Consider the following 15,082-nt stretch of genomic DNA (forward strand, 5'->3'; position numbering starts at 1 on the left):
TTTGTGGTCATCTCTCTGCTCAGACTGCTTGTTTGTATAAAGGCTGTTTTGAAACCAACAAAAAGAAATTACGGAAAAAGGAATTACAGAAAGCAGATGTGTGCTTTAATTAAGCAATTACTTTTTTCTTAGGTATCAATGATGTAAGTATTGAAATAAAAAGTATGTATGTTCTTCCCCATCTTACTTTTGTCTGTGTGTATATATAATGATATTCTATTCCATTTCTTTCTCCTATTGTAATAGCTTTATTAGTTACAAAACTACACACAGTTACTATTTTGTAGAAATAAAGTATGGATCTAACTTTAGTTTTGGGAAAGGACAGTTCTCTGAATACTGCTGTGCAAGCAGTCTGGATAGGTAAACATAACAATACTTAACTGTGTTATTCGAGTAGGATATTTTCTCCATATTTTGTTCCTTCTCAAGAACATGCATGCTGCAGGAGCTATTTTTATGGCTGGATATGACTTTACCTTAAATAGTTATATAGTTCTTCTGCAGAATTTGTTATGTATGTGTGGACAGCTCATAGGTTAGCTCAGTTTCTTGGGATGATTTGGAAAGTGACAATGCTTGCACTGCTGATATGAATGCCACAACTTGTTAATAGTATTTGATAGAGAAGGTTGGTACCAGGCATGCCTGTCTGCATGTGACAAACTTTGTAATTAAGGGAGCATTTTGAAGGAAGCTAGATTTTCTTCTGATCCCCCAGAGGTAAGGGGATTGGACCTTCCAAAATTGCATGTCTGTCTTGTTTATGTAGATGAGACTAGGGACTGCTCCTGTGTAGCTATCTTGTCTCTGTGTGTGTGTGCACATGCAGGCGACAGGATTGCAATTATTCTCTGTCATCCCAAGTGCTCCTTGTGATGTTTTGTGTTTTATAGAAATCCATAACTGCAATGATGGGGATAGGAATAAGAGAATTAAAATAACTTATATTGCCTTGAGAATAATATCAGCAGAACAACTGCATGAGCCGCCTTGTCAACATCTAAAACCGGAGCAAGGTTTATCTCAGTAATCTGTAGAATGAAATCTCTAAAAGTAATTTGGATACCTGAAGTGCTTGTTTTTTTTGACGTGTTCTTGTAATGTTGAAGGTGTTAAATATCTTGTAACACTAATGTAGACTTCTCTTTCTTTCTCAGGATCTCTACAAATCTGCTTTCTTTTATTTCGAAGGCATCTTTTATAATGATAAAAGATATCCAGAGTGCAGAGATCTGAGCAGGTACAGTATTCATAAACGTAGGCTATCAAAAACCTTAAAGGACGGGAAATTTACTAAATTTTTATTATGATTTGTGGTGTTTTTAAGACTGGAATGGTTAGTGTGTAAATCTAGAATGGACTTTTCATTTCTACTCATATCACTTATAAAAAGAAAGAATGCAGTTGTTTCTCACAAATTCTGTTTTGATGTGTTGGAATGCTGTGAAAGGGAAAACATTCTTTTTCAGTGCCCTCCTTAGTTGTGATGACCACCCAAAAGACTTGTCTGTGAGGTGGAAGATGGGTTAGAAGGACAGCAAGCTCAGCTGTGTGGGAATCAGTTGTTCTGCTCCATCTTGAAATTGTGCTGAATTTAACCATTTTCTGGTTTAACCATTTTATGGTTAAACCAGAAAAGAGACTGTTAGGAAAAGAAATGCAAGACAGCATTCCCAAAGTCTCGGGTATCTCTTATTTGGAACTATACATACCATTTAAGCTATATGCCGTTATTTTGAGGAAGTGGGGACTTAATGACACATTAGTGAGACTTAGGAGATTAAGTTGTTAGAATGGCATGGAAGAGCTTTGCGTTCGAACTGTGTTCCTGTTGTGCCAAACTTGGTATGTGATTTCAAATAAATTAATTATTTTGCTGCTGCTTCTCTTTCTGTCCATGAGCAACAATGATTTTTATGGAAAAGGCTGTGATGACATACACAGTTCATAGTGAATATATAGTTTATAGTGAAATGGCATGTATGTAGGAGTACACTGAAAATAATTGTAACAGTGACTAGTGCCCTTCCAATCCTAAACAGCTGTGCAGTTGTCAGCCTTGTTTCTTCTTGGGGAAAAAAATAAAAATAAAAAATGAAACCAACAGCTTTAAAACAAAGTCATAGGCCAAAGGAACAATGATGACCTGAGTAATTGGAATGCTTTAGAAGTGTCAGACTGCAAAGGACCTGACCTGGATGGGGTGCCACCAGTAGTGTGCACATCGACTCGACCTCCTCCTCATCAAGCTACCTGATAGGGATTAAAATGCAGGTCTTCTACAAGAACAGTGCGCAGTTCTGCAGAGCTGTGTTACTGCTGTGAAGTTACCTCATTACAACCTGTTGTGAACTCTTTTCTTTTCAACCTGTTAAACTGTATCCCACTGAAGAGCATTGCATGTTCCCCAAAAAGTAAGGAAAAGGAGTATTCTTCCTTTCTGCATGTTTGCAGCTTATAGCCTTGCCATGCTGATGACCTTTCTATTTTCAGAACAGTCATTGAGTGGTCAGAAGCCCATGACAGAGGCTATGGAAATCTTCAGTCAGTTAAAATGGAGGACTACACATTTAATGATTTGTCCCTCAAAATTGGCTTTCCATACCTTTTCTGCCACCAAGGGAACTGTGAGCACGTCGTTATCATCACGGATATAAGGTAAGTTTCTGCTGTTTGGGAGTTTCCAGGCAATTAAAAGCAAGCCTTCAGTGGACAAACTTCAGACATTTAAGTGCTGAATATCTGTTAGACTAACTTGAAGATCACTCATGTGTCTTTCTGCAGGATTTATTTAAGATTTATTCCATATACCACCTTAGAAAGGAGGAAAGTGGTCTCCCTTGCATCTTTTTGTAATAGTTTGTTCTGCATAAAAAATCTGGTTTCTTACTAGCATGACATGACTTGCAATATGGGAGGAATGGCACCCACAGTGAAGAGCCTTTTCTATGCAAAGCCAGTACGTGCCAAATTTACAAAATAATTCTGGAGCACTGGGCAGCACACTGCGGATAGCAGTTCTGGCTACAGTCAACTAGACTTGGTAGTTTAGACTTAGTGCCAGGCAGCAGAAACTGAAAAGGGGATGGAGGAATGGAAATAGTGGGGTGACATGGATGGGCAAAGCACAGGAGGGAGAAGGTGACAGTGGCTGTGAAGTGGCAACCACATCAGGAATAGAACTGTTATGTATGCTCTGCTCAACATATAAAGGGTAGAGAGAGCACTCCTCTGAGTGTCTGTAGATCATTTTTTCCTCCTAGAAGCCTGATATATCTAAGTATCGTTAACAAACGATATCTCTCAGAGGAATACAACCCAAAGAAGGGTCTGGATGTCACACGATGATGATCTCAGGGTTGTGAACCTCTGAATATTCTCCTAGTTATGCTTGTGCCTGTTAGTCTACACAGGAGGTGTAAGCTTTAAACTGTAACTTTGAATTATTTGCTTGAATGACTAGAGTAAATGGTCTGAGAATTTCTGAGTTAGTAACACAAACTAAATTTACTTCTGATGATAAAAGCCACAGATGGTGCAACGAGCAGTCTCATCTGAATACAGATGAAGACTTGGAGAAATGCTAAGCAGAAGTAAAGTCATAGTTTGTACTGGAATTGAAGTCCTGCATCCATGCTTATGTACAGATCAGCTCCAATGTGTCTGAGTTTTTATTGTATTTTGTGTATTTATTTATTTCCTTCAAGGCTTATTCATCATGATGATTGCCTGGACAGGAACTTCTATCCCTTGTTAATCAAGAAACACTGGTTATGTACCAGAAAATGCTTTGTATGCAAAATGTATACAGCCAGGTATGCTACATAATTTATCTTTTTAAGGTGTCTTCTTAAACAAATCTTCATAGATGTTTTTACTAACTTTCCAAAAATAATCAGAGCTCTGTATGTTTTTGGTACACGATGTGAATAATCTCCATCCAAAAATCCGTAAGTGCTCTGAGATTCTATATTTCAGGCAGGTGTCCCTTGAAAAGGCTTCCTGTAGGTGTAGTCATTGGGAGGAGATGATTCAGGATGATCAAAGAATTGTAATGGTGCAGAGGTTAATTCTTTGGCTCAGGTTCTTTTGCATACATACAGCTGGGCTCTTGATCGTTTACTTACTTTTGAAAATCTCAGTGTTGGGGGAGTACGATGCATTTTTACCTTACGACAAAAGATGCGAGATATAAATTCTCTTACAGAGCTTTTGTTAAATCCAGCATTTAAGTCTGACTTCAGTGTATACAAATCTGGAGATTTTCAGAAGAAGAGGGCATGTAGCTCCCCCATGGATAAACTTCAGACCTCTGCCTGAAAGCTCTGTACTGTGCTGGTGCACTTGAAGGAACTTCTTGTGATGCACAGATTTTCTTCAGATAAAAGAGCAGAACGTGAACTTGCTACTGCAGGGTTTAGTGCTGTTTTCTTAGACATGAGAAAGCCTTTCAGTAGTCATGGTAGAAAGTTCTCTCAAGGAGTTCTGAGCACTAAACTAGGCTCCTTGGTTTTATAGACCTGAATGGTTTCTTTACAAAAACCCTTACTGCCTCCCTTGTGTTCCCTGCACCCTCCCCTGCCCCCCCTCCCCCCAACAAGCTTAAACTCTGCCCCCGTTTGACACGAGAGCTGTTACCTTGCTAGTTTGGCCTTAGATTTTGCCTGGAATTAGGCAAAGAGCCAATTTTCCATCATGACAGGAGCCTCTTCTAGGGTTCCTAGCAGAGCCCCCAGAACGCCTTCACAAGTGGCTATAATCTGTGAGGCATTTGGCCAGAACGGGGGGTGGAGCCAAAGGGTCAGTTTGGGGGAAAGATGGGATAGGGAGGGCATTACCAGAGGTGATGTAAATGCATTAAATTAAAACGAGGATTAAGCACTAAGCTTAAGTGGGGAGATGCTAAACCATGGATGCCAGAGCTGCTTTGGCTGTCTGTCCTGTATGTTGTAATCTGTGCAGATAGCATCTTTAATCACCAGAGGCCTTGAGCTGTCAGGGCTACCATAAATTAATTGCTCGGTGACATGACAGCCCCTCCTTGTGCTGGCAGCTGTGTTCATGTTACTTTTTGTGTTCGCTGGGGTGTGCAGCAGTCCTTCCTTGCCCTGTCTGCATCACCCAGGCCTTTCTTGCAGACTTGTAAATGGATTTGGTTATCCCAAGAGTAGTTCGAGGTCAGTCGTGTGCATGCTCTGTGTCGAGGTTTCTCGCTGTAAGGTAAAACAGATTTATCTTTTATGACCTAAATGGCCAGAGGCTGGACAGAAGATTCCTCACTCATTTTTTGTTGTTGTTGTGCACTGTGTGAGCTCCACGGGTCTGAGGGTTCCACAGGACATGCAGTGGCAGCAGTGGCAGATGTCAGCTGGGATTGACACAGAATAGTCAGAGGGGTTAGGAAATGGCTGTAGGCATGGGATGGTAAAAACACAATATACATAGTTCCTGTTCAGTGTAACCGTACTGATGTTTGTTGATGCCATCCCCACCTCTGAGTGAAACATTGAGATGTTTGTCGTGTGTTTGGCTTGCATGGAAAACACTTGTGTTTTGCAACTTGCAGGTGGGTAACCAACAATGACAGTCTGGCACCAGAGGATCCTTGTTTCTTCTGTGATGTTTGTTTTCGAATGCTCCACTATGATGCAGAAGGCAGTAAACTGGGGGAGTTTCTTGCATATCCTTATGTCGATCCTGGGATTTTCAACTAAAGCTTGCGTGATTCAGTGGACTACATCGATCAATCTGTTGCTCTAGCTGCTAAAACCACCAAACAACTTGAGCGTTGAGCGTACTATAGGATTTTTGGTTAAACTTTTAACTCTTCTGAGGATGAAGGAGCTCTTTGCACTTGAAATCTTTTTTGGTATACCTTTACATTCACAGAGAATAAGTAAGCATGGAAAAATATGCTCAGGTGTGTATTTTAATACAGTACATTTTTAATATGCTTTTACTACAGTACAGTAGTTTGGAGATTAGACTCTCAAAATCTGGATGTTTTGAAGAGATAATACCCTGAGAATGCCCGTGTAAAAGCTGCTAGGGTTTTTGTTTGTTTTTGTTTGGGAAATCTTTTGCATCCAACACTGTTAACCTCAAGGATGACAAAATGGTCTTTGGGCATCTTACCTGGAAAACTGGCAGTTGTCATCTCTGAACAAGGTTGGAAATTGGTGCGTTGAATTTGCTGGGATAAGGATGCTCCCTGGGAGAGCTGTCGCTCATAGTGCTGGTTATCTTCTAGGTCTTTCCATCAAAAAGAGAGTGCTTGTATCCGTAAGCTCCTGCTGTCCTTGCATGTTGATGCTGAGAGCTTGTTTTTTGAAGAGGACACCACATTTTGCCAACTAATGAACTGTAGTCTGCCTTTCAAATAACTCGATTAACTATGTTTACAGTGTATGTAGTTGTAAATGTTCAAAATCAGTGTCTGTTATGCAATTTTTTATATTTTCGTTGTTTCTATTAAAATGTGAGCAATTTGTACTTACTAGTCTTGTGTGAAGTTGAAACTCTGCTTGCCGAGGCAGAATATACCTATTTAGTGTCTTGCTTTTTAAATTTTTAATGTGGAATTCAGGGGATTTCAGTGGAGATCTGGCTGTTTAGGAAAGCTAGTCATGCTTTTAGGAAAGCTAGTAAAGTAACTGCTTTTCTTTTGAAAGTTTCAGCCAGCTCCTAGGAAAATCTCCTTCTGGTTGGTGTAAAAGACTGCCTCTTCTGATAACCTGCATACAGTAATGTATTGGATGAACTGAACTGCTGTTCGGATCCTATGGCCTGAATTATGCACGTGCTTGCTTGATTATCGTGGATGCCTTGAAACTCCATCACGCAGATACCTGGCTGCTTTCCAGTGGCGCACTAGTTTGTGTGAATGTAAACCAGTGGTTTTTTAGGACCAAAAAAAGGAGGTGACCCTTTGTTTGTCTTCTAAGTCAGCCCACTGTTGGCCTGTTCATTTTTAAAATGGAGTAGTGAACCTAGCCCTGCTGTCAGGTGTTAGGGAAGTGTTATGGTTTGATAGTTCTTATCCTGCAGGAATCTGCGGAAGAAGAACTGCCCTGCCCTCAACACCACCCCAAGTCAACCTGTTAGGGCACAACTGCTTTGCCGTGCTGTAACAGCTGGTTTGAAATCCCCTGTAATACACTCCTGGCTGCAACTTCTGTGTTTTTTTTTTTTCCCTCATCTTCATCTTTTCCCTAACCCTGTCCTCTGTCAGCCGCCTCCTGATAACACGCCAGCTTCCCAGTCCTCTTCAGTATTGGAGCTGAGATCGTGTAGCTTTAGAAATTCTATCACCTGCCTATTGTTTCGTTCTTTGATGTCTTCTTATGGTGAATTTTAAGGAGGCAATCTGTAAATTTTTGTGCTTGTGTAGTCTTAACTTGTTTTTCGGTTTTGCTTTTCTTTAGCAGTAGTGTGGTGGTATCACACTGATGGGCAGCTAAGCTACACCACACTGCTCTCACTCCCCATCCTCAGAAGGTCAGAGGGAGAAAATATGATGAAAAAAAGAAAGCTTGTGGGTTGAGATAAGGACAGGACGATTGCTCACCAACTATCATCATGGGCAAAACAGACTCAGCATAAGGGAGATTAGTGTAATATGTTGCCTATTAATAACAGACTAGAGCAGTGAGAAGCTAAAACCAAACTAAAAACGCCTTCCCCACATCCACCCTCTTCCACCTCCTCCCCCCAAGGGGTCGAGGGGAGCAGGAGAATGGGGGCTGCGGTCAGTCCCTGTCGCTTCGTCTCCTCTGCTGCTTCATGGTCACTCTGCCCCTGCTCCCCACGGGATGCCGTCCTTCCCGAACTGAGCCTGCGGGGGCTGCCCACAGGCAGCAGCTCTCCAAGCACTGCTCCCACACGGCTCCGTACCACGGGGTCCATCCATCCCCCAGGAGCAAACTGCTCCAGCACGGGTCCCCCATGGGTGGGCGGCAGCTCCCCCCAGACCCCTGCTCCTGCGTGGGCTCCTCTCCACGAGCTGCAGCTCCGGCCCGGGGCCTGCTCCTGCGGGGGCTCTCCATGGGCCGCAGCCTCCTCCAGCCAAATCCACCTGCTCCACCGGGGGCTCCTCCACAGGCTGCAGCGTGGAGATCTGCTCCATGTGGGACCCATGGGCTGCAGGGGGACAGCCTGCTCCACCAGGGGCCTCTCCACGGGATGCTGTTGTATTTTTTTTCCCCCCTTTTCTAAGTATGTTACCAGAGAGGCACAGATTGCTCCCTGGCTCGGCTCTGTCCAGCAGCAGGTCCCTTTTGTAGCCAGCTGGAGGTGGCTCTTACCTGGCAGCTTCTGGACTCTTCTGGCACCACAGTGTGTATTTTTATTTTATTTATTCTTTTAAAAGAAGCAACAGGAAGAGGATTATATGAATTTATTCTTTCATTAAACTAATTCTGCCTCAGTATAATTGTTTTCCACCTAACCTATTTACCTTCTTTCCAGTAAAAAGTTACAGTCAAATTGGTTACAACAGCAGTTCTCTTGGCAGGTTAAGAAATTTTGTTAGGGCCAGTCCCATACTTCTAATAAGGAATGAGAATCTGGCCACAGTCTGGGTGCAAGAAGTGAGTGCATCTATGCTGAACTACAAAATGGAGAACTCATAGTAGAAGTTACAGTGTGGTGTGTTCTGGTCCTATTTGATATTCAGTTTTATCTTAAATGACAAAACAAAAAGGTTACCTTAATCATAGTTTTTAAAGATGCTTTTAATTCCCAGGTGGTGTCACAGGACAGCTGGTTGTGACCTTAATTTAATGTTTGTGAGTGATTCCTCTGAGTGAAATCCAACATCAGACCCAGCTGCTTATTCATAATTAAATTGCTGTGACACCAGCTGGATAGTTGTGTTTTGGCTAATTGTTAAATGTTCTTAGAACGTAAGTGATCACAACTTCAAAGTACGTTTATTATTTCACAATGAAAAATGAGAAAATAATTATTTGTAATAATTCTGTCTATGTGTTTGTTTTTTATGTTTTTTTTTTTTTTTTAAAGCAAGACAATCAGTTTGTTTCTTACAAATTCCTTATTGTGTTAAATTAGGTGCAAAGGTATGGATGGAATTTGGATATGTTCAGAATTAAATTCAAATGAAATTTTAATAGTCCTGCCTGCTAACATGTGAAGACTTATGCCTGCACTTACCAGGGGAAGCAAAAAGGCTAGAGAATTAAAAACAGCAGTTGAGTCCAGGCATGACTGTGTATTAATAGCATTAAAGATTAGTATGATCTTGCTTTTTATCCACCTTTTTAAAACTTTCTTTTTTCAATCTGTTTGCATAGACAAATTTTTATCTTAAGGGAAAAATACAGAAAACTTTCTTCTTTAACTTTACAGTTCATTTCAGACTTAAAAGCATGGAGTCACCACACTAAATACTAAGCTAGAAAGCATTCCTAAATAAAGGGCATTAATCTGAATTTCTGTTTGCCTTTTTGCTTTGATCTTTTTAAAGACTTAGTGATTGGCAGTGTGAACCTTTACAACTCAGTTGAAACTTCCAAAAGGTCTTGGAGGTTCTCTCCTAAAGTTTTTGCTTTGCTAGCGAGGTGACGACGCAGGATGCTGTCCTCATGGTGAGGAGGGAAGAAGTCCCTCTGATTTTACTGTGGGTGTGAAATACAGAAGCAAAATGTAGCGTGTGTAGACAGCGTCACTGTCCAGTGCTAGCAGAGCGCTTGTAACATCAGCACAGCGGCCCCCTGTGCACCTGGAAGAACAAGCAACTCAACGTGACTGTGCAGTGCTTTAAGTTACAGTAAACTTGACTCTGGAACAAGACTCTAGGACGCTGTGTCAGGTGAGGTTTAGGCTGGGTATTAGGAAAGGTTTCTTCACTAAAAGGGTTGTGCAGCATTGGAAGAGGCTGCCCAGCAAAGTAGCTGAGCCAGCATCCCTGGAGGTCTTCAAAAGCCGTGTAGGTGCTGCTCTGTGGATGGAGAGGTGCTGCTGTCAGAACCAGCTCTGCTCTCAGTTACGTGCATTGGTTGTGTCTCTCCTGCAAAAGGGATGAGCCTTATTACTCAGGAGACTTAAGGAGTTGGACAGCCTAGTCGTCACCTCTCAGAAATACTTGTAAAGGGGCACAACTCACAGAAAGCTACTCAGAATACTTAAACACCCTGGGAAGTGAGATAATCATTCTAGAATCAATGAGATTCTGTAAATTCATGTTACGTCTGGTTTGTAGGTGGGCAATAAACTCAAGCAGCTGAGTAGGTAGCAGTGGACGTGTTACTTGCAGCAGCACACAGCTGGTAGCGCTCCGTCTCGGTTACCCTCTGGAAGTGGTGGCATGGTAGACCCTTCGTATCTTCAGCAGTTGTGAAGCACAGATGTGCGTTAGCTCATCGACATTATTTCCTAACATGTGTGAAAACAAGGTGGATTTGGCATAGTTGTGAAATACAGGGCCTTTTTTTTTTTTTTTTTTTTGGTGAAATGGTTATGATACAAAGGAATGATCAAAATCAGGAAGTGCCTGTGTGGGAATTCCTGTTTATTTTGGGTTAATGTATTTCTATAAAGACTTTTGAGGGTGACAATCTAAGTTATTTTAGTTTTCCAAGGCAATAAATACATCCTGTGATGGCTTGTAGAAATACACAAATTCTGACCTGCAGCAGCTACCTGTGCTTGGAAGCTGAAGTACAACGCTGTTGTCTTTTGACCTACCTCTAGGGCCTTGTCAGTTTGCCCCCTTTTCCCCAGTCTGTCACTAAGTACTAAAGATCATTGAAAGTTAAGATCTACAGCAGCTAAACATTGTGACCGTCTACTAAAAGCAACTTCATGCTGGGACCTGCCATGGCTGTTGAAGACTGTACCTTAAATCAAACCTGCAACATCAAGATCTGAAAGGTATTCGGTTTTGTTATACCAAAACCTTCCATTTTGTTAGACAAATGCATACCCATTCTGCCCATGAGAAGCTTTGAAAGCAGTTTCAGCATTTAGTTCTGAGACTCCTTGCATGTTTATACCTTTCCTTCGGGAAGGAGATTCCTGTGCTCAAAATCACACAATTGTTGCAACCTAAGACTTCTTTCCATGCTGAGGTTTAACTTGCAGTAATCACGTAAGTGGATTCTGCTCTGTAAATACAGGCTTCAATATTTAATCATTAACCTTTCTAAAGGCCTGCAGCTTGAGACTTTAATTTCCCAAGACAGCAAGCTTCTTACTATAAAATACTGTTGTAATTGAGTGCAGTGCAGTGTAGCTGCAGCAGTATTAAGTGTAAGTCCTGCAAGTTTGTATTTAAAACTCTTGTACAAGGTAATTAGCAGGATAAAGGCCTGAACAACATACTCTGCATTAGCTAGTGTGATACTATGATTCAGCTCTAAAAGTTTACTTTCTCAAGCTTAAAAAATAATCATGTTTTATTACATGTGAAGTGGTCGAGGCACACAACAGCGTATCAGTCAGTCTTTTAATCAGCGTGCATCCAGGAGGCTTTACAGTTTGTAGTGTGGAATAATGTTTTAAAACCTGCTTGGATGACTAGTGATAGATGATAACAGCGGGATTTTGTCTGTTAGATGTAGTTATATACCACAGATCTTTGCTGCTTTCCTCCCTCATCCCCAAGGCTTTCAGCGTCTGGGTCTATTGACAAACTCCATGAAACATACCAAAGAAAAAAAGCACTAGGCCTTACAGTTAACACTTGAGGGCTGACACCATTCTTGGAGTATGCAAGTAGAGGAAGAGTGCGGAACCTCATTTATTAGGAACATCTTTACTGTTTATTTATTTGTTTCAACAATAAGTAATTTACTAGCATGCATCTCAGGATGGAGGCCTTACCCCAGGCACTCTTCACATCTCTCTCTGTTAAGACAGCTGTGAAGAGAGCAGCTGCTCACAACTTAAGGCAGGAAGGTTGAAGGGAAACGGTACCATTCTGTAAGTACACACTGAAGCACAAATAATCTTTTTGTTAAGGTCACTACAGATGCATGCTTCTATCCATTGACAGTAAGAAGGCAAAAGTGGTGTAATAAAGAATGTTGGGGTAAAAATATCCTTGCATCTACAAAACTTGCAACAGATCAGTATAGTGAATATCTTTATAAGGCATGCAGGGTATTCTGATACTGTGGATTCAGCTGTACAAATGCATAAAACAGACTGCATAAATTCAACTGCAGGTGAGCAATGCGGCTGAACGCAGACACATTCTGTTGGATCCTCCACATTAACTGTTACCTGGCCTAGTCGTAATACTACAGAGTAATGAAACCTTAAATATTTGTAACAGATTCTAGTAAGGTCAACATACAGAAGCAGGAAGAGCATCCAGGTGTACCACTGTGTAAGTGGGCAGGTAAGCGGTGGTCAAACTACTTCAGACAGGCATTAGCAGCTAACCATGTATATAGTAACTTCATGTTGCACATGCAGTCTCTGAAGAAGTAGCATATTTTGCAGAAAAAGACAAAGCAAATGTTCTTTTTTTTTATGGCAGATTCTGGCAAAGTTACATCACAATAGTAAAAGCTAGTGCAAACTACACAGTAGACCTTGGACTGCTTGTGAATCGAGTATAAGCTAAAGTGTGCCTCCGGTCACTATTGAGATTTTGTTATTACTTAAAGCATGCAAGTGGAGAGATGAGGAGGCTAAGACTGTGATCCTGAATTAAGATCAATGTATGCAGTTCAGTTTTCTATCCTATTAGAAAGGAAAAGGCAAGGTGGTAGTGCTAGGAAGAAACAATTTTCTCTCAAGAATTAGGAGATGCAGAGTAATAACTGTGAGTAAGGCAAGACTTCAGTGCAAGGAAGCATTATTATTAAGACAAATCTGTCACAGTTCAGATTAGGGAAAACAGGGAAACCTGAAGCCAGTGTTTCAAGTTACTATAACGTCAACTAGTTTGCACTTGCAACTTCACCATAGTGCCTGGTGAAGCTGCTTTTTTTCCTGTTACTGAATGTTACTGAATAGCTGGCTGTTTGGCACTACTGTATGAGCAGAACTGCAAACAAAGATAAGAAGTGCCAATTTATTGAACTTTCAGTGGGGAAAAATAACTCATTTTATGTATAAGCAGAGATAAACTAAACAGCAGCAACAAAAGGGGTGGGCTGACTGAAGCAACCATGGCAATTCATAGGCATGTGAGCAAGAAATAATTTGATTTTTCACTATGACGTACTATAGTGCTTTGGTCATAGTAGAGTACTAAAAATTCTTCCTGGTTTATAGGTGCTTCTGACCCCATTGAGAAGCAGTGGTCTCCAGCAGGCTCAAATCATGTTTTTCTGGTGCTTCCTTGAAGACAAGACAATACAAGGTGATACAAACACCTGGAACACTGTCATCTTCTCTGGGAGTACCCAAAGAAGATTCTTAGAACTATTAAAATTAATTTCTAACCTGGCCGTCCTCTGTCAAATACCCTTTTCTGTTCACAAACAAGGTCTTCCTAGGTCTGATGTTAGACAAAGTAAGTGTTTGAAGATGTGTTTCTTAGGGAAACACATAGGAATTGTTTGAAGAAATGTTTTTCAAGAAGCTTACACATGTCTCATTCCCCTTCATGCCTTTAGGAATTTTTCATAAGGAGTTCACTGTAATTCATTTTTATTTTTTTTTAATTCAGGTTAAAAATCCCCAAGTTCATGCCAAGACAAAGCTCTCAACACTGAAATAGTACTAAAATGAAGTATATGTAGTTCTTAGGACTGTTTTAGTTTTTATTAAGAACCAGTCTCTCTTTAGCACTTAAAATTCTTTTATTTTAGAAATTGTTCAAGACTGTTTTCCAACCAGTGTGCATCAGCAGCTTTGGTGAAAACACCAGGTATCTTTCTAGCATACTTATCATACCAAATGCATACCATGAAGTCACATTGCAGTAAATTGGCACAATAAGTTTTGCAAGAACAAACTTAGCTTGTTTAAGAAAGTGATTAAGTAAACTCACACGTAAACATTTTAACTATAAAAATGCTGCTTCCAGCTCCTACAAAACACAGTGAAAAGACATCCCCACGAGAGTTGAAAAACTATGCACAGAGGTAAGTATCATAGGAAGAGATTTTATACAAATGAAGCAATTAGGCAGTTAAAAGTATTTACACTTTTTCCTGCTATTAACTAGACAAACATACAGTAGTCAGAGAAAAATATACTACAACTCTAAGTCTTGTAACATATAAGCATTTTTTCTCTAAATGGAATTTTAGTCTTTTGAAATGTGTTACCTGTTAATACTGGACAAAACTATTGGCAAAAGTGTTTAAATACTTTTAAACCAAGATTAAAGGGGGTTTAATTCCACAAAATTTAACTTCAAAATACTATGCTTATAAAATTATTTAAACTTTCAGCAGTGTATAGATTTCAAATGTAAAACTTAGCAATCCTCTTCAATCCCCTTTATAAAAAGACTCCAGTGGTGTCATTTGTTTTTGAAGGCAGACTCTTTTGCTGTTTTTTCAAGCTCTCTCTTCGCCACATGTCCTAGAAATATAATAAAATAACATTAATGACAATGTAAAAGCACTGAAGGGAGTCTTACTCACGATGAATGTTTTTACACAGACTAGAGTTAAATGATACTGATACGCATTCAGCAGTGGAGAAGTCTGGAGAACTGAGGCAGGAGAACAGATGCCACCTGTTAGCTTTCTCTCCTAAGTGGACTACCCCCAAACACTAGATGAAGCCAGCAGTGACTGTCACCACATGACCATGTGCGTCCGGACATGAGTGGCAGTCATTCAGAGGTTGGTTTCTGTTCCGTTCAGGTCATCCTCCCAGTCTGCTGCTAGTAATGTCAACTCAAGTGGAAAAGCACTCTGGCTTTTTTCCTGTGTGGAATATGCTTATTTCACCTAACTATAACACTTTTCTTTGTAGCCACAAATAATGCACTGTGTTCAAAACACTAAGTAACCTCAGGAAGCAATAGAAATCTCTACCAGCTGAGAACAGAAAGTACAAATAACTACAGAAGTATTAGACAATTTCTGTCTTGAAAATTTCTGAATTACCTTTTCAGAAGGGCAGTTAATATGTCTTGCCTCTAAGTAAC

General features: G+C 40.5%; 2 protein-coding genes across 7 annotated transcripts in view; one reads left to right on the forward strand and one right to left on the reverse strand.

Annotated features, from left to right (window-relative positions):
• The window catches only part of SNAPC3 (small nuclear RNA activating complex polypeptide 3), a 28,957-nt gene extending 15,325 nt beyond the window's left edge, over positions 1 to 13,632 (forward strand). Inside the window, exons 6-10 of one of the 4 annotated variants that reach the window (XR_014319384.1) lie at positions 1,161 to 1,243; positions 2,497 to 2,661; positions 3,711 to 3,818; positions 5,570 to 5,923; positions 6,675 to 10,395. Coding sequence is in view for 3 of the 4 variants with exons in the window: in XM_082783781.1 (XP_082639907.1) it covers positions 1,161 to 1,243; positions 2,497 to 2,661; positions 3,711 to 3,818; positions 5,570 to 5,717 (504 nt within the window). In the remaining variant the exon portion in view is untranslated. Of the gene's footprint in view, positions 1 to 1,160; positions 1,244 to 2,496; positions 2,662 to 3,710; positions 3,819 to 5,569; positions 6,503 to 6,674; positions 10,400 to 13,248 lie in introns of those variants that run through there. The other 3 variants (XM_082783783.1, XM_082783782.1, XM_082783781.1) reach the window with 3 other exon arrangements.
• Positions 13,633 to 13,759: 127 nt separating this feature from the next.
• Positions 13,760 to 15,082, reverse strand: part of PSIP1 (PC4 and SRSF1 interacting protein 1) — a 36,735-nt gene continuing 35,412 nt past the window's right edge. For all 3 annotated transcript variants that reach the window (XM_082783778.1, XM_082783779.1, XM_082783777.1), the window contains one exon: positions 13,760 to 14,508. In XM_082783778.1, coding sequence (XP_082639904.1) covers positions 14,484 to 14,508 — 25 coding nt within the window. In that variant the 3' untranslated portion in view covers positions 13,760 to 14,483. The remainder of the gene's footprint in view (positions 14,509 to 15,082) is intronic.

Source organism: Aythya marila (assembly GCF_965140915.1).
Source record: "Aythya marila genome assembly, chromosome: Z".
NCBI lineage: Eukaryota > Metazoa > Chordata > Aves > Anseriformes > Anatidae > Aythya > Aythya marila.